This window comes from Euprymna scolopes, chromosome 8 (genome assembly GCF_053919585.1).
Source record: "Euprymna scolopes isolate OS-2025 chromosome 8, ASM5391958v1, whole genome shotgun sequence".
Classification (NCBI taxonomy): Eukaryota; Metazoa; Mollusca; class Cephalopoda; order Sepiida; family Sepiolidae; genus Euprymna; species Euprymna scolopes.
This window is the reverse complement of record NC_136489.1, coordinates 145,068,269-145,095,382: the sequence shown is the minus strand read 5'-3', so window position 1 is coordinate 145,095,382 and position 27,114 is coordinate 145,068,269. Positions and strand designations below refer to the sequence as shown.

The 27,114-nt window shown below is 35.5% G+C and overlaps 1 protein-coding gene across 3 annotated transcripts in view; it reads right to left on the bottom strand.

Annotated features, from left to right (window-relative positions):
- The window catches only part of LOC145283811 (cilia- and flagella-associated protein 206-like), a 340,960-nt gene that overhangs the window by 210,873 nt on the left and 102,973 nt on the right, over positions 1-27,114 (bottom strand). For 2 of the 3 annotated variants that reach the window (XM_080132896.1, XM_080132897.1), the window contains one exon: positions 15,759-15,917. In XM_080132896.1, coding sequence (XP_079989022.1) covers positions 15,759-15,917 — 159 coding nt within the window. The remainder of the gene's footprint in view (positions 1-15,758; positions 15,918-27,114) is intronic. The other variant, XM_080132898.1, reaches the window with a different exon arrangement.

Sequence of the window (27,114 nt, the reverse complement as noted above, 5' to 3'; positions counted from 1 at the left end):
TATTTAAATAAACATTCGTCCGCTACTTGTAGAGGGCTCAAACGTTTTTTTGTAAACAAATCATGAGCTTCGCATTATTTCAGCTAAAATTAAGTAGCGAGTAAGATAATTTACGAGAGTGCTCTACCAAAGAGGGGAGCTTTATAAAATATATTTTAGTCATCGACATACAGACCTGTTTCGTTGTTTCACAACTCATCAGTGCCGCTAGACTAACACCTCTCCCAAGCCGAGGATCGAACCTAGAACCGTCGTGATGACAGTCGGCAGTCCTCCCCCTTGACTACGGAATCGGTGGCCGAAATTAACCTGTCCGAACGATTATTTAAATAAACATTCGTCCGCTACTCGTAGAGGGCTCAAACGTTTGTTTGTAAACAAATCGTGAGCTTCGCATTATTTCAGCTAAATTAAGTAGCGAGTAAGATAATTTACGAGAGTGCTCTACCAAAGAGGGGAGCTTTATAAAATATATTTTAGTCATCGACATACAGACCTGTTTCGTTGTTTCACAACTCATCAGTGCCGCTAGACTAACACCTCTCCCAAGCCGAGGATCGAACCTAGAACCGTCGTGATGACAGTCGGCAGTCCTACCCCTTGACTACGGAATCGGTGGCCGAAATTAACCTGTCCGAACGATTATTTAAATAAACATTCGTCCGCTACTCGTAGAGGGCTCAAACGTTTGTTTGTAAACAAATCGTGAGCTTCGCATTATTTCAGCTAAATTAAGTAGCGAGTAAGATAATTTACGAGAGTGCTCTACCAAAGAGGGGAGCTTTATAAAATATATTTTAGTCATCGACATACAGACCTGTTTCGTTGTTTCACAACTCATCAGTGCCGCTAGACTAACACCTCTCCCAAGCCGAGGATCGAACCTAGAACCGTCGTGATGACAGTCGGCAGTCCTACCCCTTTACTACGGAATCGGTGGCCGAAATTAACCTGTCCGAACGATTATTTAAATAAACATTCGTCCGCTACTCGTAGAGGGCTCAAACGTTTGTTTGTAAACAAATCGTGAGCTTCGCATTATTTCAGCTAAATTAAGTAGCGAGTAAGATAATTTACGAGAGTGCTCTACCAAAGAGGGGAGCTTTATAAAATATATTTTAGTCATCGACATACAGACCTGTTTCGTTGTTTCACAACTCATCAGTGCCGCTAGACTAACACCTCTCCCAAGCCGAGGATCGAACCTAGAACCGTCGTGATGACAGTCGGCAGTCCTACCCCTTGACTACGGAATCGGTGGCCGAAATTAACCTGTCCGAACGATTATTTAAATAAACATTCGTCCGCTACTCGTAGAGGGCTCAAACGTTTGTTTGTAAACAAATCGTGAGCTTCGCATTATTTCAGCTAAATTAAGTAGCGAGTAAGATAATTTACGAGAGTGCTCTACCAAAGAGGGGAGCTTTATAAAATATATTTTAGTCATCGACATACAGACCTGTTTCGTTGTTTCACAACTCATCAGTGCCGCTAGACTAACACCTCTCCCAAGCCGAGGATCGAACCTAGAACCGTCGTGATGACAGTCGGCAGTCCTACCCCTTGACTACGGAATCGGTGGCCGAAATTAACCTGTCCGAACGATTATTTAAATAAACATTCGTCCGCTACTCGTAGAGGGCTCAAACGTTTGTTTGTAAACAAATCGTGAGCTTCGCATTATTTCAGCTAAAATTAAGTAGCGAGTAAGATAATTTACGAGAGTGCTCCACCAAAGAGGGGAGCTTTATAAAATATATTTTAGTCATCGACATACAGACCTGTTTCGTTGTTTCACAACTCATCAGTGCCGCTAGACTAACACCTCTCCCAAGCCGAGGATCGAACCTAGAACCGTCGTGATGACAGTCGGCAGTCCTACCTCTTGACTACGGAATCGGTGGCCGAAATTAACCTGTCCGAACGATTATTTAAATAAACATTCGTCCGCTACTCGTAGAGGGCTCAAACGTTTGTTTGTAAACAAATCGTGAGCTTCGCATTATTTCAGCTAAATTAAGTAGCGAGTAAGATAATTTACGAGAGTGCTCTACCAAAGAGGGGAGCTTTATAAAATATATTTTAGTCATCGACATACAGACCTGTTTCGTTGTTTCACAACTCATCAGTGCCGCTAGACTAACACCTCTCCCAAGCCGAGGATCGAACCTTGAACCGTCGTGATGACAGTCGGCAGTCCTACCCCTTGACTACGGAATCGGTGGCCGAAATTAACCTGTCCGAACGATTATTTAAATAAACATTCGTCCGCTACTCGTAGAGGGCTCAAACGTTTGTTTGTAAACAAATCGTGAGCTTCGCATTATTTCAGCTAAAATTAAGTAGCGAGTAAGATAATTTACAAGAGTGCTCTACCAAAGAGGGGAGCTTTATAAAATATATTTTAGTCATCGACATACAGACCTGTTTCGTTGTTTCACAACTCATCAGTGCCGCTAGACTAACACCTCTCCCAAGCCGAGGATCGAACCTAGAACCGTCGTGATGACAGTCGGCAGTCCTACCCCTTGACTACGGAATCGGTGGCCGAAAATAACCTGTCCGAACGATTATTTAAATAAACATTCGTCCGCTACTCGTAGAGGGCTCAAACGTTTGTTTGTAAACAAATCGTGAGCTTCGCATTATTTCAGCTAAATTAAGTAGCGAGTAAGATAATTTACGAGAGTGCTCTACCAAAGAGGGGAGCTTTATAAAATATATTTTAGTCATCGACATACAGACCTGTTTCGTTGTTTCACAACTCATCAGTGCCGCTAGACTAACACCTCTCCCAAGCCGAGGATCGAACCTAGAACCGTCGTGATGACAGTCGGCAGTCCTACCCCTTGACTACGGAATCGGTGGCCGAAATTAACCTGTCCGAACGAATATTTAAATAAACATTCGTCCGCTACTCGTAGAGGGCTCAAACGTTTGTTTGTAAACAAATCGTGAGCTTCGGATTATTTCAGCTAAATTAAGTAGCGAGTAAGATAATTTACGAGAGTGCTCTACCAAAGAGGGGAGCTTTATAAAATATATTTTAGTCATCGACATACAGACCTGTTTCGTTGTTTCACAACTCATCAGTGCCGCTAGACTAACACCTCTCCCAAGCCGAGGATCGAACCTAGAACCGTCGTGATGACAGTCGGCAGTCCTACCCCTTGACTACGGAATCGGTGGCCGAAATTAACCTGTCCGAACGATTATTTAAATAAACATTCGTCCGCTACTCGTAGAGGGCTCAAACGTTTGTTTGTAAACAAATCGTGAGCTTCGTATTATTTCAGCTAAATTAAGTAGCGAGTAAGATAATTTACGAGAGTGCTCTACCAAAGAGGGGAGCTTTATAAAATATATTTTAGTCATCGACATACAGACCTGTTTCGTTGTTTCACAACTCATCAGTGCCGCTAGACTAACACCTCTCCCAAGCCGAGGATCGAACCTAGAACCGTCGTGATGACAGTCGGCAGTCCTACCCCTTGACTACGGAATCGGTGGCCGAAATTAACCTGTCCGAACGATTATTTAAATAAACATTCGTCCGCTACTCGTAGAGGGCTCAAACGTTTGTTTGTAAACAAATCGTGAGCTTCGCATTATTTCAGCTAAATTAAGTAGCGAGTAAGATAATTTACAAGAGTGCTCTACCAAAGAGGGGAGCTTTATAAAATATATTTTAGTCATCGACATACAGACCTGTTTCGTTGTTTCACAACTCATCAGTGCCGCTAGACTAACACCTCTCCCAAGCCGAGGATCGAACCTAGAACTGTCGTGATGACAGTCGGCAGTCCCACCCCTTGACTACGGAATCGGTGGCCGAAATTAACCTGTCCGAACGATTATTTAAATAAACATTCGTCCGCTACTCGTAGAGGGCTTAAACGTTTGTTTGTAAACAAATCGTGAGCTTCGCATTATTTCAGCTAAATTAAGTAGCGAGTAAGATAATTTACGAAAGTGCTCTACCAAAGAGGGGAGCTTTATAAAATATATTTTAGTCATCGACATACAGACCTGTTTCGTTGTTTCACAACTCATCAGTGCCGCTAGACTAACACCTCTCCCAAGCCGAGGATCGAACCTAGAACCGTCGTGATGACAGTCGGCAGTCCTACCCCTTGACTACGGAATCGGTGGCCGAAATTAACCTGTCCGAACGATTATTTAAATAAACATTCGTCCGCTACTCGTAGAGGGCTCAAACGTTTGTTTGTAAACAAATCGTGAGCTTCGTATTATTTCAGCTAAATTAAGTAGCGAGTAAGATAATTTACGAGAGTGCTCTACCAAAGAGGGGAGCTTTATAAAATATATTTTAGTCATCGACATACAGACCTGTTTCGTTGTTTCACAACTCATCAGTGCCGCTAGACTAACACCTCTCCCAAGCCGAGGATCGAACCTAGAACCGTCGTGATGACAGTCGGCAGTCCTACCCCTTGACTACGGAATCGGTGGCCGAAATTAACCTGTCCGAACGATTATTTAAATAAACATTCGTCCGCTACTCGTAGAGGGCTCAAACGTTTGTTTGTAAACAAATCGTGAGCTTCGTATTATTTCAGCTAAATTAAGTAGCGAGTAAGATAATTTACGAGAGTGCTCTACCAAAGAGGGGAGCTTTATAAAATATATTTTAGTCATCGACATACAGACCTGTTTCGTTGTTTCACAACTCATCAGTGCCGCTAGACTAACACCTCTCCCAAGCCGAGGATCGAACCTAGAACCGTCGTGATGACAGTCGGCAGTCCTACCCCTTGACTACGGAATCGGTGGCCGAAATTAACCTGTCCGAACGATTATTTAAATAAACATTCGTCCGCTACTCGTAGAGGGCTCAAACGTTTGTTTGTAAACAAATCGTGAGCTTCGTATTATTTCAGCTAAATTAAGTAGCGAGTAAGATAATTTACGAGAGTGCTCTACCAAAGAGGGGAGCTTTATAAAATATATTTTAGTCATCGACATACAGACCTGTTTCGTTGTTTCACAACTCATCAGTGCCGCTAGACTAACACCTCTCCCAAGCCGAGGATCGAACCTAGAACCGTCGTGATGACAGTCGGCAGTCCTACCCCTTGACTACGGAATCGGTGGCCGAAATTAACCTGTCCGAACGATTATTTAAATAAACATTCGTCCGCTACTCGTAGAGGGCTCAAACGTTTGTTTGTAAACAAATCGTGAGCTTCGGATTATTTCAGCTAAATTAAGTAGCGAGTAAGATAATTTACGAGAGTGCTCTACCAAAGAGGGGAGCTTTATAAAATATATTTTAGTCATCGACATACAGACCTGTTTCGTTGTTTCACAACTCATCAGTGCCGCTAGACTAACACCTCTCCCAAGCCGAGGATCGAACCTAGAACCGTCGTGATGACAGTCGGCAGTCCTACCCCTTGACTACGGAATCGGTGGCCGAAATTAACCTGTCCGAACGATTATTTAAATAAACATTCGTCCGCTACTCGTAGAGGGCTCAAACGTTTGTTTGTAAACAAATCGTGAGCTTCGTATTATTTCAGCTAAATTAAGTAGCGAGTAAGATAATTTACGAGAGTGCTCTACCAAAGAGGGGAGCTTTATAAAATATATTTTAGTCATCGACATACAGACCTGTTTCGTTGTTTCACAACTCATCAGTGCCGCTAGACTAACACCTCTCCCAAGCCGAGGATCGAACCTAGAACCGTCGTGATGACAGTCGGCAGTCCTACCCCTTGACTACGGAATCGGTGGCCGAAATTAACCTGTCCGAACGATTATTTAAATAAACATTCGTCCGCTACTCGTAGAGGGCTCAAACGTTTGTTTGTAAACAAATCGTGAGCTTCGTATTATTTCAGCTAAATTAAGTAGCGAGTAAGATAATTTACGAGAGTGCTCTACCAAAGAGGGGAGCTTTATAAAATATATTTTAGTCATCGACATACAGACCTGTTTCGTTGTTTCACAACTCATCAGTGCCGCTAGACTAACACCTCTCCCAAGCCGAGGATCGAACCTAGAACCGTCGTGATGACAGTCGGCAGTCCTACCCCTTGACTACGGAATCGGTGGCCGAAATTAACCTGTCCGAACGATTATTTAAATAAACATTCGTCCGCTACTCGTAGAGGGCTCAAACGTTTGTTTGTAAACAAATCGTGAGCTTCGGATTATTTCAGCTAAATTAAGTAGCGAGTAAGATAATTTACGAGAGTGCTCTACCAAAGAGGGGAGCTTTATAAAATATATTTTAGTCATCGACATACAGACCTGTTTCGTTGTTTCACAACTCATCAGTGCCGCTAGACTAACACCTCTCCCAAGCCGAGGATCGAACCTAGAACCGTCGTGATGACAGTCGGCAGTCCTACCCCTTGACTACGGAATCGGTGGCCGAAATTAACCTGTCCGAACAATTATTTAAATAAACATTCGTCCGCTACTCGTAGAGGGCTCAAACGTTTGTTTGTAAACAAATCGTGAGCTTCGCATTATTTCAGCTAAATTAAGTAGCGAGTAAGATAATTTACGAGAGTGCTCTACCAAAGAGGGGAGCTTTATAAAATATATTTTAGTCATCGACATACAGACCTGTTTCGTTGTTTCACAACTCATCAGTGCCGCTAGACTAACACCTCTCCCAAGCCGAGGATCGAACCTAGAACCGTCGTGATGACAGTCGGCAGTCCTACTCCTTGACTACGGAATCGGTGGCCGAAATTAACCTGTCCGAACGATTATTTAAATAAACATTCGTCCGCTACTCGTAGAGGGCTCAAACGTTTGTTTGTAAACAAATCGTGAGCTTCGTATTATTTCAGCTAAATTAAGTAGCGAGTAAGATAATTTACGAGAGTGCTCTACCAAAGAGGGGAGCTTTATAAAATATATTTTAGTCATCGACATACAGACCTGTTTCGTTGTTTCACAACTCATCAGTGCCGCTAGACTAACACCTCTCCCAAGCCGAGGATCGAACCTAGAACCGTCGTGATGACAGTCGGCAGTCCTACCCCTTGACTACGGAATCGGTGGCCGAAATTAACCTGTCCGAACGATTATTTAAATAAACATTCGTCCGCTACTCGTAGAGGGCTCAAACGTTTGTTTGTAAACAAATCGTGAGCTTCGCATTATTTCAGCTAAAATTAAGTAGCGAGTAAGATAATTTACGAGAGTGCTCTACCAAAGAGGGGAGCTTTATAAAATATATTTTAGTCATCGACATACAGACCTGTTTCGTTGTTTCACAACTCATCAGTGCCGCTAGACTAACACCTCTCCCAAGCCGAGGATCGAACCTAGAACCGTCGTGATGACAGTCGGCAGTCCTACCCCTTGACTACGGAATCGGTGGCCGAAATTAACCTGTCCGAACGATTATTTAAATAAACATTCGTCCGCTACTCGTAGAGGGCTCAAACGTTTGTTTGTAAACAAATCGTGAGCTTCGTATTATTTCAGCTAAATAAAGTAGCGAGTAAGATAATTTACGAGAGTGCTCTACCAAAGAGGGGAGCTTTATAAAATATATTTTAGTCATCGACATACAGACCTGTTTCGTTGTTTCACAACTCATCAGTGCCGCTAGACTAACACCTCTCCCAAGCCGAGGATCGAACCTAGAACCGTCGTGATGACAGTCGGCAGTCCTACCCCTTGACTACGGAATCGGTGGCCGAAATTAACCTGTCCGAACGATTATTTAAATAAACATTCGTCCGCTACTCGTAGAGGGCTCAAACGTTTGTTTGTAAACAAATCGTGAGCTTCGCATTATTTCAGCTAAATTAAGTAGCGAGTAAGATAATTTACAAGAGTGCTCTACCAAAGAGGGGAGCTTTATAAAATATATTTTAGTCATCGACATACAGACCTGTTTCGTTGTTTCACAACTCATCAGTGCCGCTAGACTAACACCTCTCCCAAGCCGAGGATCGAACCTAGAACCGTCGTGATGACAGTCGGCAGTCCCACCCCTTGACTACGGAATCGGTGGCCGAAATTAACCTGTCCGAACGATTATTTAAATAAAACATTCGTCCGCTACTCGTAGAGGGCTCAAACGTTTGTTTGTAAACAAATCGTGAGCTTCGCATTATTTCAGCTAAATTAAGTAGCGAGTAAGATAATTTACGAGAGTGCTCTACCAAAGAGGGGAGCTTTATAAAATATATTTTAGTCATCGACATACAGACCTGTTTCGTTGTTTCACAACTCATCAGTGCCGCTAGACTAACACCTCTCCCAAGCCGAGGATCGAACCTAGAACCGTCGTGATGACAGTCGGCAGTCCTACCCCTTGACTACGGAATCGGTGGCCGAAATTAACCTGTCCGAACGATTATTTAAATAAACATTCGTCCGCTACTCGTAGAGGGCTCAAACGTTTGTTTGTAAACAAATCGTGAACTTCGCATTATTTCAGCTAAAATTAAGTAGCGAGTAAGATAATTTACGAGAGTGCTCTACCAAAGAGGGGAGCTTTATAAAATATATTTTAGTCATCGACATACAGACCTGTTTCGTTGTTTCATAACTCATCAGTGCCGCTAGACTAACACCTCTCCCAAGCCGAGGATCGAACCTAGAACCGTCGTGATGACAGTCGGCAGTCCTACCCCTTGACTACGGAATCGGTGGCCGAAATTAACCTGTCCGAACGATTATTTAAATAAACATTCGTCCGCTACTCGTAGAGGGCTCAAACGTTTGTTTGTAAACAAATCGTGAGCTTCGCATTATTTCAGCTAAATTAAGTAGCGAGTAAGATAATTTACGAGAGTGCTCTACCAAAGAGGGGAGCTTTATAAAATATATTTTAGTCATCGACATACAGACCTGTTTCGTTGTTTCACAACTCATCAGTGCCGCTAGACTAACACCTCTCCCAAGCCGAGGATCGAACCTAGAACCGTCGTGATGACAGTCGGCAGTCCTACCCCTTGACTACGGAATCGGTGGCCGAAATTAACCTGTCCGAACGATTATTTAAATAAACATTCGCCCGCTACTCGTAGAGGGCTCAAACGTTTGTTTGTAAACAAATCGTGAGCTTCGCATTATTTCAGCTAAATTAAGTAGCGAGTAAGATAATTTACGAGAGTGCTCTACCAAAGAGTGGAGCTTTATAAAATATATTTTAGTCATCGACATACAGACCTGTTTCGTTGTTTCACAACTCATCAGTGCCGCTAGACTAACACCTCTCCCAAGCTGAGGATCGAACCTAGAACCGTCGTGATGACAGTCGGCAGTCCTACCCCTTGACTACGGAATCGGTGGCCGAAATTAACCTGTCCGAACGATTATTTAAATAAACATTCGTCCGCTACTCGTAGAGGGCTCAAACGTTTGTTTGTAAACAAATCGTGAGCTTCGCATTATTTCAGCTAAATTAAGTAGCGAGTAAGATAATTTACAAGAGTGCTCTACCAAAGAGGGGAGCTTTATAAAATATATTTTAGTCATCGACATACAGACCTGTTTCGTTGTTTCACAACTCATCAGTGCCACTAGACTAACACCTCTCCCAAGCCGAGGATCGAACCTAGAACCGTCGTGATGACAGTCGGCAGTCCTACCCCTTGACTACGGAATCGGTGGCCGAAATTAACCTGTCCGAACGATTATTTAAATAAACATTCGTCCGCTACTCGTAGAGGGCTCAAACGTTTGTTTGTAAACAAATCGTGAGCTTCGCATTATTTCAGCTAAATTAAGTAGCGAGTAAGATAATTTACAAGAGTGCTCTACCAAAGAGGGGAGCTTTATAAAATATATTTTAGTCATCGACATACAGACCTGTTTCGTTGTTTCACAACTCATCAGTGCCGCTAGACTAACACCTCTCCCAAGCCGAGGATCGAACCTAGAACCGTCGTGATGACAGTCGGCAGTCCTACCCCTTGACTACGGAATCGGTGGCCGAAATTAACCTGTCCGAACGATTATTTAAATAAACATTCGTCCGCTACTCGTAGAGGGCTCAAACGTTTGTTTGTAAACAAATCGTGAGCTTCGCATTATTTCAGCTAAATTAAGTAGCGAGTAAGATAATTTACGAGAGTGCTCTACCAAAGAGGGGAGCTTTATAAAATATATTTTAGTCATCGACATACAGACCTGTTTCGTTGTTTCACAACTCATCAGAGCCGCTAGACTAACACCTCTCCCAAGCCGAGGATCGAACCTAGAACCGTCGTGATGACAGTCGGCAGTCCTACCCCTTGACTACGGAACTGGTGGCCGAAATTAACCTGTCCGAACGATTATTTAAATAAACATTCGTCCGCTACTCGTAGAGGGCTCAAACGTTTGTTTGTAAACAAATCGTGAGCTTCGCATTATTTCAGCTAAAATTAAGTAGCGAGTAAGATAATTTACGAGAGTGCTCTACCAAAGAGGGGAGCTTTATAAAATATATTTTAGTCATCGACATACAGACCTGTTTCGTTGTTTCACAACTCATCAGTGCCGCTAGACTAACACCTCTCCCAAGCCGAGGATCGAACCTAGAACCGTCGTGATGACAGTCGGCAGTCCTACCCCTTGACTACGGAATCGGTGGCCGAAATTAACCTGTCCGAACGATTATTTAAATAAACATTCGTCCGCTACTCGTAGAGGGCTCAAACGTTTGTTTGTAAACAAATCGTGAGCTTCGCATTATTTCAGCTAAATTAAGTAGCGAGTAAGATAATTTACGAGAGTGCTCTACCAAAGAGGGGAGCTTTATAAAATATATTTTAGTCATCGACATACAGACCTGTTTCGTTGTTTCACAACTCATCAGTGCCGCTAGACTAACACCTCTCCCAAGCCGAGGATCGAACCTAGAACCGTCGTGATGACAGTCGGCAGTCCTACCCCTTGACTACGGAATCGGTGGCCGAAATTAACCTGTCCGAACGATTATTTAAATAAACATTCGTCCGCTACTCGTAGAGGGCTCAAACGTTTGTTTGTAAACAAATCGTGAGCTTCGCATTATTTCAGCTAAATTAAGTAGCGAGTAAGATAATTTACGAGAGTGCTCTACCAAAGAGGGGAGCTTTATAAAATATATTTTAGTCATCGACATACAGACCTGTTTCGTTGTTTCACAACTCATCAGTGCCGCTAGACTAACACCTCTCCCAAGCCGAGGATCGAACCTAGAACCGTCGTGATGACAGTCGGCAGTCCTACCCCTTGACTACGGAATCGGTGGCCGAAATTAACCTGTCCGAACGATTATTTAAATAAACATTCGTCCGCTACTCGTAGAGGGCTCAAACGTTTGTTTGTAAACAAATCGTGAGCTTCGCATTATTTCAGCTAAATTAAGTAGCGAGTAAGATAATTTACGAGAGTACTCTACCAAAGAGGGGAGCTTTATAAAATATATTTTAGTCATCGACATACAGACCTGTTTCGTTGTTTCACAACTCATCAGTGCCGCTAGACTAACACCTCTCCCAAGCCGAGGATCGAACCTAGAACCGTCGTGATGACAGTCGGCAGTCCTACCCCTTGACTACGGAATCGGTGGCCGAAATTAACCTGTCCGAACGATTATTTAAATAAACATTTGTCCGCTACTCGTAGAGGGCTCAAACGTTTGTTTGTAAACAAATCGTGAGCTTCGCATTATTTCAGCTAAATTAAGTAGCGAGTAAGATAATTTACAAGAGTGCTCTACCAAAGAGGGGAGCTTTATAAAATATATTTTAGTCATCGACATACAGACCTGTTTCGTTGTTTCACAACTCATCAGTGCCGCTAGACTAAAACCTCTCCCAAGCCGAGGATCGAACCTAGAACCGTCGTGATGACAGTCGGCAGTCCTACCCCTTGACTACGGAATCGGTGGCCGAAATTAACCTGTCCGAACGATTATTTAAATAAACATTCGTCCGCTACTCGTAGAGGGCTCAAACGTTTGTTTGTAAACAAATCGTGAGCTTCACATTATTTCAGCTAAAGTAAGTAGCGAGTAAGATAATTTACAAGAGTGCTCTACCAAAGAGGGGAGCTTTATAAAATATATTTTAGTCATCGACATACAGACCTGTTTCGTTGTTTCACAACTCATCAGTGCCGCTAGACTAACACCTCTCCCAAGCCGAGGATCGAACCTAGAACCGTCGTGATGACAGTCGGCAGTCCTACCCCTTGACTACGGAATCGGTGGCCGAAATTAACCTGTCCGAACGATTATTTAAATAAACATTCGTCCGCTACTCGTAGAGGGCTCAAACGTTTGTTTGTAAACAAATCGTGAGCTTCGCATTATTTCAGCTAAATTAAGTAGCGAGTAAGATAATTTACAAGAGTGCTCTACCAAAGAGGGGAGCTTTATAAAATATATTTTAGTCATCGACATACAGACCTGTTTCGTTGTTTCACAACTCATCAGTGCCGCTAGACTAACACCTCTCCCAAGCCGAGGATCGAACCTAGAACCGTCGTGATGACAGTCGGCAGTCCTACCCCTTGACTACGGAATCGGTGGCCGAAATTAACCTGTCCGAACGATTATTTAAATAAACATTCGTCCGCTACTCGTAGAGGGCTCAAACGTTTGTTTGTAAACAAATCGTGAGCTTCGCATTATTTCAGCTAAATTAAGTAGCGAGTAAGATAATTTACAAGAGTGCTCTACCAAAGAGGGGAGCTTTATAAAATATATTTTAGTCATCGACATACAGACCTGTTTCGTTGTTTCACAACTCATCAGTGCCGCTAGACTAACACCTCTCCCAAGCCGAGGATCGAACCTAGAACCGTCGTGATGACAGTCGGCAGTCCTACCCCTTGACTACGGAATCGGTGGCCGAAATTAACCTGTCCGAACGATTATTTAAATAAACATTCGTTCGCTACCGACACTCATTAGATCACTGATGTTAAGCAATGATGAGCCTGTTAAGTACCAGATGGGAATGCTAAGCACTGTATGTATTGCATTGGGACATAGAAATTTCCAGGTTTGTATTGGAGGAACATTTAAAAACTACTAAAAGAGACACAGCCTCAGTCTTCGTTAAGACATGCATCCAGAAAAAAGAAAACTGATAAAAAAACCTGACGTCTGTTGTCTGCTCTGTCAGGGGCTTTCAACTGCACCGACTGAGATTAGCAATTGTTTCAAAAAGTGTGAATCCTTCTATATAAACAAATCAGTTGTGGGAGTTTTGGACCACTTGGTTGTTGTGTGAACCTCATAAACATTCGAATTTTGGACAACTTCATTGTTGTGTGAACCTCATAGACGTTCGAATTTTGGACCACTTGATTGTTGTGTGAACCTCATAAACATTCGAATTTTGGACAACTTCATTGTTGTGTGAACCTCATAGACATTCGAATTTTGGACCACTTGATTGTTGTGTGAACCTCATAGACATTCGAATTTTGGACCACTTGATTGTTGTGTGAACCTCATAAACATTCGAATTTTGGACCACTTGATTGTTGTGTGAACCTCATAAACATTCGAATTTTGGACAACTTCATTGTTGTGTGAACCTCATAAACATTCGAATTTTGGACAACTTCATTGTTGTGTGAACCTCATAAACATTCGAATTTTGGACAACTTCATTGTTGTGTGAACCTCATAAACATTCGAATTTTGGACAACTTCATTGTTGTGTGAACCTCATAGACATTCGAATTGTTTATTGTTAACCTTTCTCTACACTTTATCGCAATCTTAGAGAATATGGATTTATATATCTCATCAGACTCTTTCTGAATCTGGAATAATTCGGTCTGGAAAAGATTCATTTCACCGAGTTCATTTAATTATTTATTCATTTCTTTAACCATTCATTAACCATAAGCTTAAAAATCATTGCATAAGAATGTGTACTTGGGTCATCCACTGGATTATTATTCCTACATGAATAATATCTCATACACAACAATTTTATACGAGATAGATATTCACACATCTGCCTGGCTTGTTGGCTGCAAATGGAATGAACTATTTTTCCATACATGTTGTAATTCCAACCCAAAATCCTCTTCTTGTATCTGTCCATTCCTAACAACCAATCAGTGAAGTTCTTTTTACTTGTTGCACGCCTAGGCCTACCAGTTTGGTGATGGTTTGTATTTTTAGAAGGAAAGGAAGAGTTCGCAACTGTCCGCCTTGTAATACACAATGAATTACAATTTGAAGAGAGTTGTCTTACTGTTACTCTAGTCTTTGATTATGGGGGGGATGGATTACATATTTTTGTTTTTCCGTGTTTCTCATAATTATCCAATTGTAATTCTTTTTATGGCCCTTTATGATCTTTTGTTACAATACACACACCTTATATAAATAAATATATAGGTTAAATATTGTATCTTTGTGTTAATAATAGATTGCATTATATATGTATATATATATATTATTATTATTATTATTATTATCTATATACGATAGCATGTGTGTTCTTTTGTGTGTCACGCTTTCTGGCCAATTTCATTGGTTGAGATTTAATTCTGGAATAGACATTAATTTTGGATTACACATTTATGAATGCTCCAGGCGGCATTCGATTAGCATGTTCTCACCGCTATATTTATTTTTAATTCTATAAAATTTAGGGTTTTAGCTTTCTGGTAAATGCAAAAGTTCAGAAATAATTGATTTAAAGTTATTCCCTAGTAAAAATGGATCACAAATCTCTCGGCCGGTGGACACTCTAAGTTTTCTAATTTAAAATATTTGGGACAAAAATTAAACAGTTATTTGTTTTTTTCATTGTTTTTTTTTATTGTTTAAGAGAGAGAGAGAAAGAGAGAGAGACGCTGATGTTTTCGTTAATTAAAATATTTTTGCTGCATGCTTTCATGTAAATAAAAGCTAAGATAATTATCTGTTATGAAACTTTGAACTTCATGAAAAACCAAAACCTTGACCTTGCTAATCAAAAAAGCGACACGTTATCAGCGAAACGAAACTGGTTTTGTACATGAAATATTTTTATAAAAACATTAAATAAAAAAAAAAATATGCATATTAAAGCGCAGTTCCTTTTTCTAAATAAATTATTTTTATTGCCACATTGTTTTAACTAAAATAGTTTCATGAAAAACTGTTTTTGGTACATAAAATATTTTAATCTATATATTCATATAAGATAGCGTGTGTGTTATTTTTTGTGTCACATTTATGTTTTTTTTTCTTCCGAGTGTCTGTCGTTTATGTCTTTTCATTTCTTGTAATAAATAATTTTACCAAGGTTTCTTCATAAGTTTTGGTTTTGGTTTCGATTATACGTGAAGGAACTAAAGTTATATATACATACATTCTTTTTTCTTCATAAGTTTTGGTTTAGGTTTCGATTCAAGCTGATGCATCCAAACCATATGGATATATTTTTTATTTTTGAAATCACAACTTTATAATATAAAAGAATGGATAGGAAATTGACTCTTATAGTAATATATGCGAAATCTGCATAAATAGAATATCATATTTAAGCATATTTTACGACCAGGCTATGCCAGGCGTTACTGATAGCTTAGATATATACTTTTGCAGTTTTAACAGGAGCTACAATAATATCAAAGCGTCTCCATTTATGCTGAACATCCACAAAATGGCAAGATCAATATATTACATATGAAATTTCAACAGGTCCCGCAAGTTATTATTATTTTTTTTTCTTTTAACTTTTGCTGAAAATATGTTTCTTCTTAATAAAGTAAATTAGTAATTATAGTAAATATGATTTGTGCTTGGTGTTAATATGTTTGCAAAAACTTACAGTCATCAATACCTTCTCCTCCTTTGCTAGATTCTTTGTTGAAAAGACGAATGCCGGTACAGATCATGGTAAGTTCCAATAATTGACGTTCTTTGTCTTTCTTTGGCAACGACATAAATGTCGACAGTTCCGTGTGAGGGAAGATACTATGTAAAGAAGCTGGTAGAAGAAAAAAAGAAAAAACATTAACTAATTTGAAAAGAAAAAAGAAAAAGACATCAACTAATTTGAAAAGAAAAAAAGAAAAAGACATCAACTAATTTGAAAAGAAAAAAAGAAAAAGACATCAACTAATTTGAAAAGAAAAAAGAAAAAACATCAACTAATTTGAAAAGAAAAAAAGAAAAAGACATCAACTAATTTGAAAAGAAAAAAAGAAAAAGACATCAACTAATTTGAAAAGAAAAAAAGAAAAAGATATCAACTAATTTGAAAAGAAAAAAAGAAAAAGACATCAACTAATTTGAAAAGAAAAAAAGAAAAAGACATCAACTAATTTGAAAAGAAAAAAGAAAAAGACATCAACTAATTTGAAAAGAAAAAAAAAGATATCAACCAATTTTAAAAGAAAAAAGAAAAAGACATCAACTAATTTGAAAAGAAAAAAAGAAAAAGACATCAACTAATTTGAAAAGAAAAAAAAGGAAAAGACATCAACTAATTTGAAAAGAAAAAAGAAAAAGACATCAATTAATTTGAAAAGAAAAAAAGAAAAAACATCAACCAATTTGAAAAGAAAAAAAGAAAAAGACATCAACTAATTTGAAAAGAAAAAAAGAAAAAAACATCAACTAATTTGAAAAGAAAAAAAGAAAAAGACATCAACTAATTTGAAAAGAAAAAAAGAAAAAAACATCAACTAATTTGAAAAGAAAAAAAGAAAAAACATCAATTAATTTGAAAAGAAAAAAAGAAAAAACATCAACTAATTTGAAAAGAAAAAAAGAAAAAACATCAACTAATTTGAAAAGAAAAAAAGAAAAAACATCAACTAATTTGAAAAGAAAAAAACATCAACTAATTTGAAAAGAAAAAAACATCAACTAATTTGAAAAGAAAAAAAGAAAAAGACATCAACTAATTTGAAAAGAAAAAAAAGAAAAAACATCAACTAATTTGAAAAGAAAAAAACGTCAACTAATTTTAAAAGAAAAAAAGAAAAAAACATCAACTAATTTGAAAAGAAAAAAAGAAAAAACATCAACCAATTTGAAAAGAAAAAAAAGAAAAAACATCAACTAATTTGAAAAGAAAAAAACATCAACTAATTTGAAAAGAAAAAAAGAAAAAAACATCAACTAATTTGAAAAGAAAAAAAGAAAAAACATCAACTAATTTGAAAAGAAAAAAACATCAACTAATTTTAAAAGAAAAAAGAAAAAAAACATCAACTAATTTGAACAGAAAAAAAAGAAAAAACATCAACTAATTTGAAAAGAAAAAAGGGAAAAGACATCAACTAATTTGAAAAGAAAAAAAGAAAAAACATCAACTAATTTGAAAAGAAAAAAAGAAAAAACATCAACTAATTTGAAAAGAAAAAAGAAAAAGACATCAACTAATTTGAAAAGAAAAAACAGGAAAAGACATCAACTAATTTGAAAAGAAAAAAGAACAAGACATCAACTAATTTGAAAAGAAAAAAAGAAAAAAACATCAACCAATTTTAAAAGAAAAAAAGAAAAAAACATCAACCAATTTGAAAAGAAAAAAAGAAAAAAACATCAACCAATTTGGAAAGAAAAAAAGAAAAAACATCAACCAATTTGAAAAGAAAAAAAGAAAAAAATATCAACCAATTTGAAAAGAAAAAAAAAAGACATCAACCAATTTGAAAAGAAAAAAAAGGAAAAGACAACTAATTTGAAAAGAAAAAAAAAGAAAAAGACAACTAATTTGAAAAGAAAAAAGAAAAAAACATCAACCAATTTGAAAAGAAAAAAGAAAAAAACATCAACCAATTTTAAAAGAAAAAAAGAAAAAACATCAACCAATTCGAAAAGAAAAAAAAAGACATCAACCAATTTGAAAAGAAAAAAAAGGAAAAGACAACTAATTTGAAAAGAAAAAAAAGAAAGACAACTAATTTGAAAAGAAAAAAGAAAAAAACATCAACTAATTTGAAAAGAAAAAAAGAAAAAACATCAACCAATTTGAAAAGAAAAAAAGAAAAAACATCAACCAATTTGAAAAGAAAAAAAGAAAAAAACATCAACCAATTTTAAAAGATAAAAAGAAAAAAACATCAACCAATTTTAAAAGAAAAAAAGAAAAAGACATCAACTAATTTGAAAAGAAAAAAAGAAAAAGACATCAACTAATTTGAAAAGAAAAAAAAGGAAAAGACAACTAATTTGAAAAGAAAAAAAAGAAAAAGACAACTAATTTGAAAAGACAAAAAGAAAAAACATCAACTAATTTAAAAGAAAAAAAAGGAAAAAACATCAACTAATTTGAAAAGAAAAAAACATCAACTAATTTGAAAAGAAAAAAACATCAACTAATTTGAAAAGAAAAAAGAAAAAGACATCAACTAATTTGAAAAGAAAAAAGAAAAAACATCAACCAATTTGAAAAGAAAAAAAAAAACACATCAACTAATTTGAAAAGAAAAAAAAGGAAAAGACATCAACTAATTTGAAAAGAAAAAAAGAAAAAACATCAACTAATTTGAAAAGAAAAAAAGAAAAAGACATCAACTAATTTGAAAAGAAAAAAAGAAAAAGACATCAACTAATTTGAAAAGAAAAAAACATCAACTAATTTTAAAAGAAAAAAAGAAAAAAACATCAACTAATTTGAAAAGAAAAAAAGAAAAAGACATCAACTAATTTGAAAAGAAAAAAAGAAAAAAACATCAACCAATTTGAAAAGAAAAAAAAAGACATCAACCAATTTGAAAAGAAAAAAAGAAAAAACATCAACCAATTTATAAAGAAAAAAAGAAAAAAACATCAACCAATTTGAAAAGAAAAAAAGAAAACATCAACCAATTTTAAAAGAAAAAAAAGACATCAACCAATTTGAAAAGAAAAAAAAGGAAAAGACAACTAATTTGAAAAGAAAAAAAAGAAAAAGACAACTAATTTGAAAAGAAAAAAAGAAAAAGACATCAACCAATTTGAAAAGAAAAAAAGAAAAAAACATCAACCAATTTGAAAAGAAAAAAAGAAAAAAACATCAACCAATTTGAAAAGAAAAAAAGAAAAAACATCAACTAATTTGAAAAAAAAAAAAGAAAAAGACATCAACTAATTTGAAAAGAAAAAAAGAAAAACCATCAACTAATTTGAAAAGAAAAAAAGAAAAAGACATCAACTAATTTGGAAAGAAAAAAAGAAAAAGACATCAACTAATTTGAAAAGAAAAAAAGAAAAAAACATCAACTAATTTGAAAAGAAAAAAAGAGAAAGACATCAACTAATTTGAAAAGAAAAAAAGAAAAAGACATCAACTAATTTGAAAAGAAAAAAAGAAAAAAACATCAACTAATTTGAAAAAAAAAAGAAAAAGACATCAACTAATTTGAAAAGAAAAAAAGAAAAAAACATCAACTAATTTGAAAAGAAAAAAGAAAAAAAACATCAACTAATTTGAAAAGAAAAAAAGAGAAAGACATCAACTAATTTGAAAAGAAAAAAAGAAAAAGACATCAACTAATTTGAAAAGAAAAAAAGAAAAAAACATCAACTAATTTGAAAAAAAAAAGAAAAAGACATCAACTAATTTGAAAAGAAAAAAAGAAAAAGACATCAACTAATTTGAAAAAAAAAAAGAAAAAGACATCAACTAATTTGAAAAGAAAAAAAGAGAAAGACATCAACTAATTTGAAAAAAAAAAAGAAAAAAACATCAACTAATTTGAAAAAAAAAAAAGAAAAAGACATCAACTAATTTGAAAAAAAAAAAGAAAAAGACATCAACTAATTTGAAAAAAAAAAAAGAGAAAGACATCAACTAATTTGAAAAAAAAAAAAGAAAAAGACATCAACTAATTTGAAAAAAAAAAAAGAAAAAGACATCAACTAATTTGAAAAAAAAAAAAGAAAAAGACATCAACTAATTTGAAAAGAAAAAAAGAAAAAAACATCTAATAATTTTAAAAGAAAAAAGAAAAAAGGAAAAAACATTAACTAATTTGAAAAGAAAAAGGCATCAATGAAAAGAAAAAAGAAAAGAAAAAGACATCAACCAATTTGAAAAAGAAAAAAGAAAAAGACATCAACCAATTTGAAAAAGAAAAAGACATCAACCAATTTGAAAAAAAAGGCATCAACTAATTTGAAAAGAAAAAACAAAAAGACATTAACAAATATAAATAGAAAGATGAAAAAGACATCCACCAATTTGAAAAGAAAAAAGAAAAAGAATTTAAAAATAGAAAAAATATAAAAAAAGAAAAGAAAAAAGAAAAACACATCAACCAATTTGAAAAGAAAAAAGAAAAAGACATCAACTAATTTGAAAAGAAAAAAAGTCATCAACTAATTTTAAAAGCAGAAAAGAAAAATACATCAACTAATTTCATAAGGAAAAAAGAAAAAGACCTCAACCAATTTAAAAAGAAAAAAGAAAAAAACATCAACCAATTTGAAAAGAAATAAAGAAGTAGACATCAACCAATTTGAAAAGAAAAAAGAAAAAAACATCAACCAATTTGAAAAGAAATAAAGAAGTAGACATCAACCAACTTGAAAAGAAAAAAGAAAGAGACATCAACCAATTTGAAAAGAAAAAAGAAAAGGCCATGAACCAACTTGAAAAGAAAAACGAAAGAGACATCAACCAATTTGAAAAGAAAAAAAACATCAACCAATTTGAAAAGAAAAAAGGAAAAGACATCAACTAATTTTAAAAGAAAAAAAAATGACATCAACTAATTTGAAAAGAAAAAAAGAAAAAGACATCAACTAATTTTAAAAGAAAAAAAAATGACATCAACTGATTTGAAAAGAAAAAAAGAAAAGACATCAACTAATTTTAAAAGAAAAAAGAAAAAGACATCAACCAATTTGAAAAAAAAAAACATCAACCAATTTGAAAAGAAAAAAGGAAAAGACATCAACTAATTTTAAAAGAAAAAAAGAAAAGACATCAACTAATTTTAAAAGAAAAAAAAATGACATCAACCAATTTGAAAAGAAAAAAGAAAAAACATCGACTAACTTGAAAAGAAAAAGGCATCAACTAATTTGGAAAGTAAAAAAGAAGAAGGTATCAACTTATTCATGAAACATTCAAAAAACATTTCAGGAGGATCTTCTGCAAATATCAGTCCTTAAAAAAACACAAATTATTTTAGCATCATAACAATAAAAATTATAATAGGTTTCTTTTTCTATTGTTCCATTTTATTATATTCTCGAAATATGCACTTTTTAAAACTATTTACTGTTGTAATATTTTATTTTAATTGTAATATTTTAACTTAGAACAGATTAAACTTAACAATTTCAATTCATGCATTGTGCTTCTGTTTTGATAAGGATAAAATAATTTACTTGCAATATATTAACTGTCTTGTATGAAATTTCTTAAATAATTATTTAATAACGACCAAATATGATGTTCTGATTGAAACAAAAACGCATTTCATCCATCCCATTTTTACGCTGATATTTTAAAATTGCAATCTTTGACTGTAAGAACAGAAATGCTCAAAAGTGTCATGTTTATATCACAAGTCGTTTTTGAGAAAATAGCGTGTTCCAAATGAAACATTGCCGAATTATGGAGAATATATATGTGTGTGTGTGTGTGTGCGCGTGTGTTTGTGTGTGTGTGAGAGAGAGAGAGAGATTTTTTTTTATTACCGTTTTATCTGTTCGGTTACATATGTTTCAGATGTTAGACCATGTTTACGATCCAACAACCTCGTCAGACCTTACAGAAATAGTTGTTAATATTTGGAATAAGTGTTTTATAGGAAGTACGAAAAAAAAGGGGCGTAAGAGATACTAAGTGGGAAGGATACGGGCATCGACAATATTTAAGTTTTGAAGATTAAAATACATTAGATTGTAGTGTGTGTGGGGGGTAGCAGATTGAGGTCGGCGTCGCTGGAGATACATGGATATAAGGAGGGGGAGGGGAGAGAGGGCGGTAAAAAGGGGGATTAAGGAGACGAGGGGGGTGGATTTCAATTTTATACACACACACACACACACACACACATATATATATATATATATATATATTTAAAAGAGTGTAGCCATCAACAATTGTGTTTTTTTTTAAAGGTTTTCATCATATTTTTATTTTAAAATATTTTTATAACGCGTTTCGAGCTTAGGGTGTGCTCTCTTCAGATATTTTCGTAAAAAGTTTTTCTTTAAAATGGGAGTTTGTAGAATTACCTCCGCTGATATTAAATATGTTTTTCAGAGTGATGTTCAGACATTCTGTTGTTGTTGGTGTTCAGACATTTTGTCTCCAACTGTAAGTGTTCACAGTGTCTGGTCAAAGGTATTTTCAAAGAGTGTTTTTTAGTCCATATGGTGAAGGTTTTTATGGTTTTTTTAGGGTTCTTTTTAAAGACTTTCTTTCCCCATGTATAGCATACACTCACACACAATCACACACGCATACATATACATTCATGTACATGTACACATGCTCACGCACACGTACACAGGCACACACACATACACACACGTACATACATAGAAATATATGTAGGAGCATACATATATACATATATACATACCCACCTACACACTCACACACGTACTCGCATACATCCACCGCTAACAATTATTTTTATTTTTTTAGTTTATATATATATATATATATACTTTTTTCCCCCCCAACCAAACTCGCATGTATACATGCGCTTAATCATTCAGACATACGTACACGCACCCACACACACACAAGATGGAGAATAGGTAGAAGATATATATACACACACATACACGCACATACACACATATATGTACACACATATATGTATGTGCACATACACTCACAAACATCCACATACTATGTGGGCACATACACATGCACACACACAGACATATGCAGGGGCTCACACATACGCGTATATCCATATCCACACGAACACATTTACCCACTCATACATGTGCATACATATGTATATATATACATATACACACACATACATACGGATGTGTATACACTCATCCACCCATATATATATATATATATGGGCACATGCACTCACAATCACACACACACATACATATTCATACATCCCACCTTATGTATATATTGGTTGAAGTTTCCTTTCCAATCCAAGCACATATGCATACATGGATTCGGTCACCCAAACATAAGTGCACGTATACATACAAACAAGATGTAGCATAGATAACAGATGATATATACATATACACACACGCATACACAATCATATGTGCACACCCACGCACACACACATATACACACGCACACACGCGCGCACATACACATACATACGTTTAATTTCTAGTTGTTTGTTTAGTTAAGAGAAATGGTACTGTACTGGGTATGGGCGCGTGCACCCGCGAAAGTGTGCGTGTGCCTTATTGTGCTTTTTTTGTTGTTTCGTGTGTGAGGGTGCACACCTACCCAAGCATGCATGCGTGTAAGTGTAATAAAATGTCCAGCATGCGATAAATCCTACATAGGCGCTACAAAAAACCTTAGTAATAGAGTAGCCCTACACCGATCCAACATCAAAATCGCGGAAAATAGACACCTACATGTATCACAACATATACACACATGCAGTGGAGGCAGATTCGAGATAATGCCCATCTTCCAAACTGACAACTACTTCTACTTGCTAACACAAGAAAAAAATTTCATAGCAAAGTTTAACCCCGCCTTAAACATCTCTCCATAATTATACACATAAATAGGCAAAACACAAAATACACTTACACGCATGCATGCTTGGGTAGGTGTGCACCCTCACACACGAAACAACAAAAAAAGCACAATAAGGCACACGCACACTTTCGCGGGTGCACGCGCCCATACCCAGTACAGTACCATTTCTCTTAACTAAACAAACAACTAGAAATTAAACGTATGTATGGGTATGTACGCGCGTGTGTGCGTGTGTATATGTGTGTGTGCGTGGGTGTGCACATATGATTGTGTATGCGTGTGTGTATATGTATATATCATCTGTTATCTATGCTACATCTTGTTTGTATGTATACGTGCACTTATGTTTGGGTGACCGAATCCATGTATGCATATGTGCTTGGATTGGAAAGGAAACTTCAACCAATATATACATAAGGTGGGATGTATGAATATGTATGTGTGTGTGTGATTGTGAGTGCATGTGCCCATATATATATATATATGGGTGGATGAGTGTATACACATCCGTATGTATGTGTGTGTATATGTATATATATACATATGTATGCACATGTATGAGTGGGTAAATGTGTTCGTGTGGATATGGATATACGCGTATGTGTGAGCCCCTGCATATGTCTGTGTGTGTGCATGTGTATGTGCCCACATAGTATGTGGATGTTTGTGAGTGTATGTGCACATACATATATGTGTGTACATATATGTGTGTATGTGCGTGTATGTGTGTGTATATATATCTTCTACCTATTCTCCATCTTGTGTGTGTGTGGGTGCGTGTACGTATGTCTGAATGATTAAGCGCATGTATACATGCGTGTTTGGTTGGGGGGGAAAAAAAAGTATATATATATATGTATATAAACTAAAAAAATAAAAATAATTGTTAGCGGTGGATGTATGCGAGTACGTGTGTGAGTGTGTAGGTGGGTATGTATATATGTATATATGTATGCTCCTACATATATTTCTATGTATGTACGTGTGTGTATGTGTGTGTGCCTGCGTACGTGTGCGTGAGCATGTGTACATGTACATGAATGTATATGTATGTGTGTGTGATTGTGTGTGAGTGTATGCTATACATGGGGAAAGAAAGTCTTTAAAAAGAACCCTAAAAAAACCATAAAAACCTTCACCATATGGACTAAAAAACACTCTTTGAAAATACCTTTGACCGGACACTGTGAACACTTACAGTTGGAGACAAAATGTTTGAACACCAACAACAACAGAATGTCTGAACATCACTCTGAAAAACATATTTAATATCAGCGGAGGTAATTCTACAAACTCCCATTTTAAAGAAAAACTTTTTACGAAAATATCTGAAGAGAGCACACCCTAAGCTCGAAACGCGTTATAAAAATATTTTAAAATAAAAATATGATGAAAACCTTTTAAAAAAAAACACAATTGTTGATGGCTACACTCTTTTAAATATACATTTTTTCTCTCGTTGGAACTACACAACCATCACTTTAAATATATATATATATATATATATATATATATATATATATATATATATATATATAATGATTAGTTTTTTTGGAATAGGATAGATAAATACTCACTTCCCCAAACCTTGAAAGATTTGGGTTTTTAAAAAATAATTTTTAAACGTATTTCGAAATTTTTAAACGTGATTCGATATAATTAAAAATATATTTTTTTAAACTTTAAACGTATTTTTAGAAATTTTTAAATGTTCGATATAATTAAACGAATTTTTAAGTTTTTAACCGATACCAATACAGATTTTGAAGTTTTTACACATAAGGAAAGAGATTTTAAAATTAAATGGGGTTCAAATTAAAATCGATTCATATATAAAAAAAAAAAAAAAAAAAAAAATTTTTTCGAAATTAGATCTTAAATTTAAATAATTCAAAGTTGAAAATTAGGTATTACATTACCCGATATATATATATATATATATATATATATATATAGATATAGATAAAATAAAAAAAAAAAAAAAAAAAAAAAAAAAAAAAAAAGGGGGGGGATTAAACAAAACGAGATTTGAACGTGGATTCGCGAGGTATATATACTTCACACTTCCGGTTATAAGATAGACGAATATTGGCTGAAGAGAGCTCGATAAGGATACCTTAAACGGGCCTTATTATCGGGCTTGAAACCGACGGTACCAATGACCTGTCTCAACTAACAACTTTCTGTACACAAAATATATATATATATATATATATATATATATACTTATGAGCAAAAGAAATGGGCCAAGAATAAAAGAAGGAATAAATCGATTTTTCAATATTTTTCCATTAATTTTTGTCAATTTAAACTGAAAACTTCTATTTTGCAGATAATTATTATTATAGCATATAATAATAAGTGGAAAAATTAATCCTAAAAATGGTAAGACCCCCATCTTGACGAGGATATAAAAAACCGAATTGCAGGATCAAGGCAGTCAAAAATGATTTACAAGCAGATTTTTTATATTTTAAGAAAAGAAAATGTGAAAACATCTCTTTCTGTAGTGAAGCAAATTGGTCAAAGGTTCAAGATCGAACGCTTGTAAAAAGGGAAATCTGGATCTGGTCGGCCGAGAGCATCGACTTTAAAGGACGACCACACGCTTAAATTAACTGTTTTGAAGGATCGAAAGAAAACTTATGTTGACCATAGCAAATAATTCAAAACAGGGACTGGAAATTCTCTTTCTAGATATACAATATCTAGACGAATCAAAGAAATGGGATTTTCTTCTAAAAGGTGTGCAAAGAAGCCATTTTTATCTAAGAAGCACATCAGCGATAGAAAGAGATTTTTCTTGTGTTATGTCAAGAAAGATACAGACTGGTTCAGGAAGGTTTTCTGATTAGATGAATCAAGATCTTGTCTTGTTAGTGATGCTCCCGATGCTCCCGAACAGTGCAATCGAATAACCGGAGAAAGATTTTCACCAAGTTGCATAAAAACGACATTTAAATATGGGAATGGAGGGATAATGGTATGGGGAACTTTTACTGCAGCAGGAGTTGGGGAACTTATTAGATGTGAGAAGTCAATCAATGCAAAGGAATACATTCGAATATTAGAAACAGGACTGTTAACAAGTATCCAGAAGCTGGGAATATCCCAGAACATTATTTTTCAACATGATAATGCCCCTGCACACACTGCTAAAGTTACAAAAACTGGTTTTCTGTTAATTCAATTGATGTGATATTTTGGCCAGGTCAAAGCCCTGATTTAAACCCAATCAAGAATATTTAGTCCATAATACCTCGTGCATTGGCCGGGAGAACTTTTGATAACAATGACAAACTGTGGGAAGCGAATGGAATAGCATATCCTCTTCACGGTGTTTCACTTTGGTTGAGAGCATGTCTAAAAGGATTGATCTTTAAAAGAAATCAAAAGGGAATGCGATTCCATGCGAAGCATTTATTAAAGTAAATGTCTTGTTCTGTGTTATTAGTCTCGTTTAAGTTTCCTTGTTCAATTGTTCTTTGTTCAATCTTTTAGTGCGATAAAATGTATAAAATTT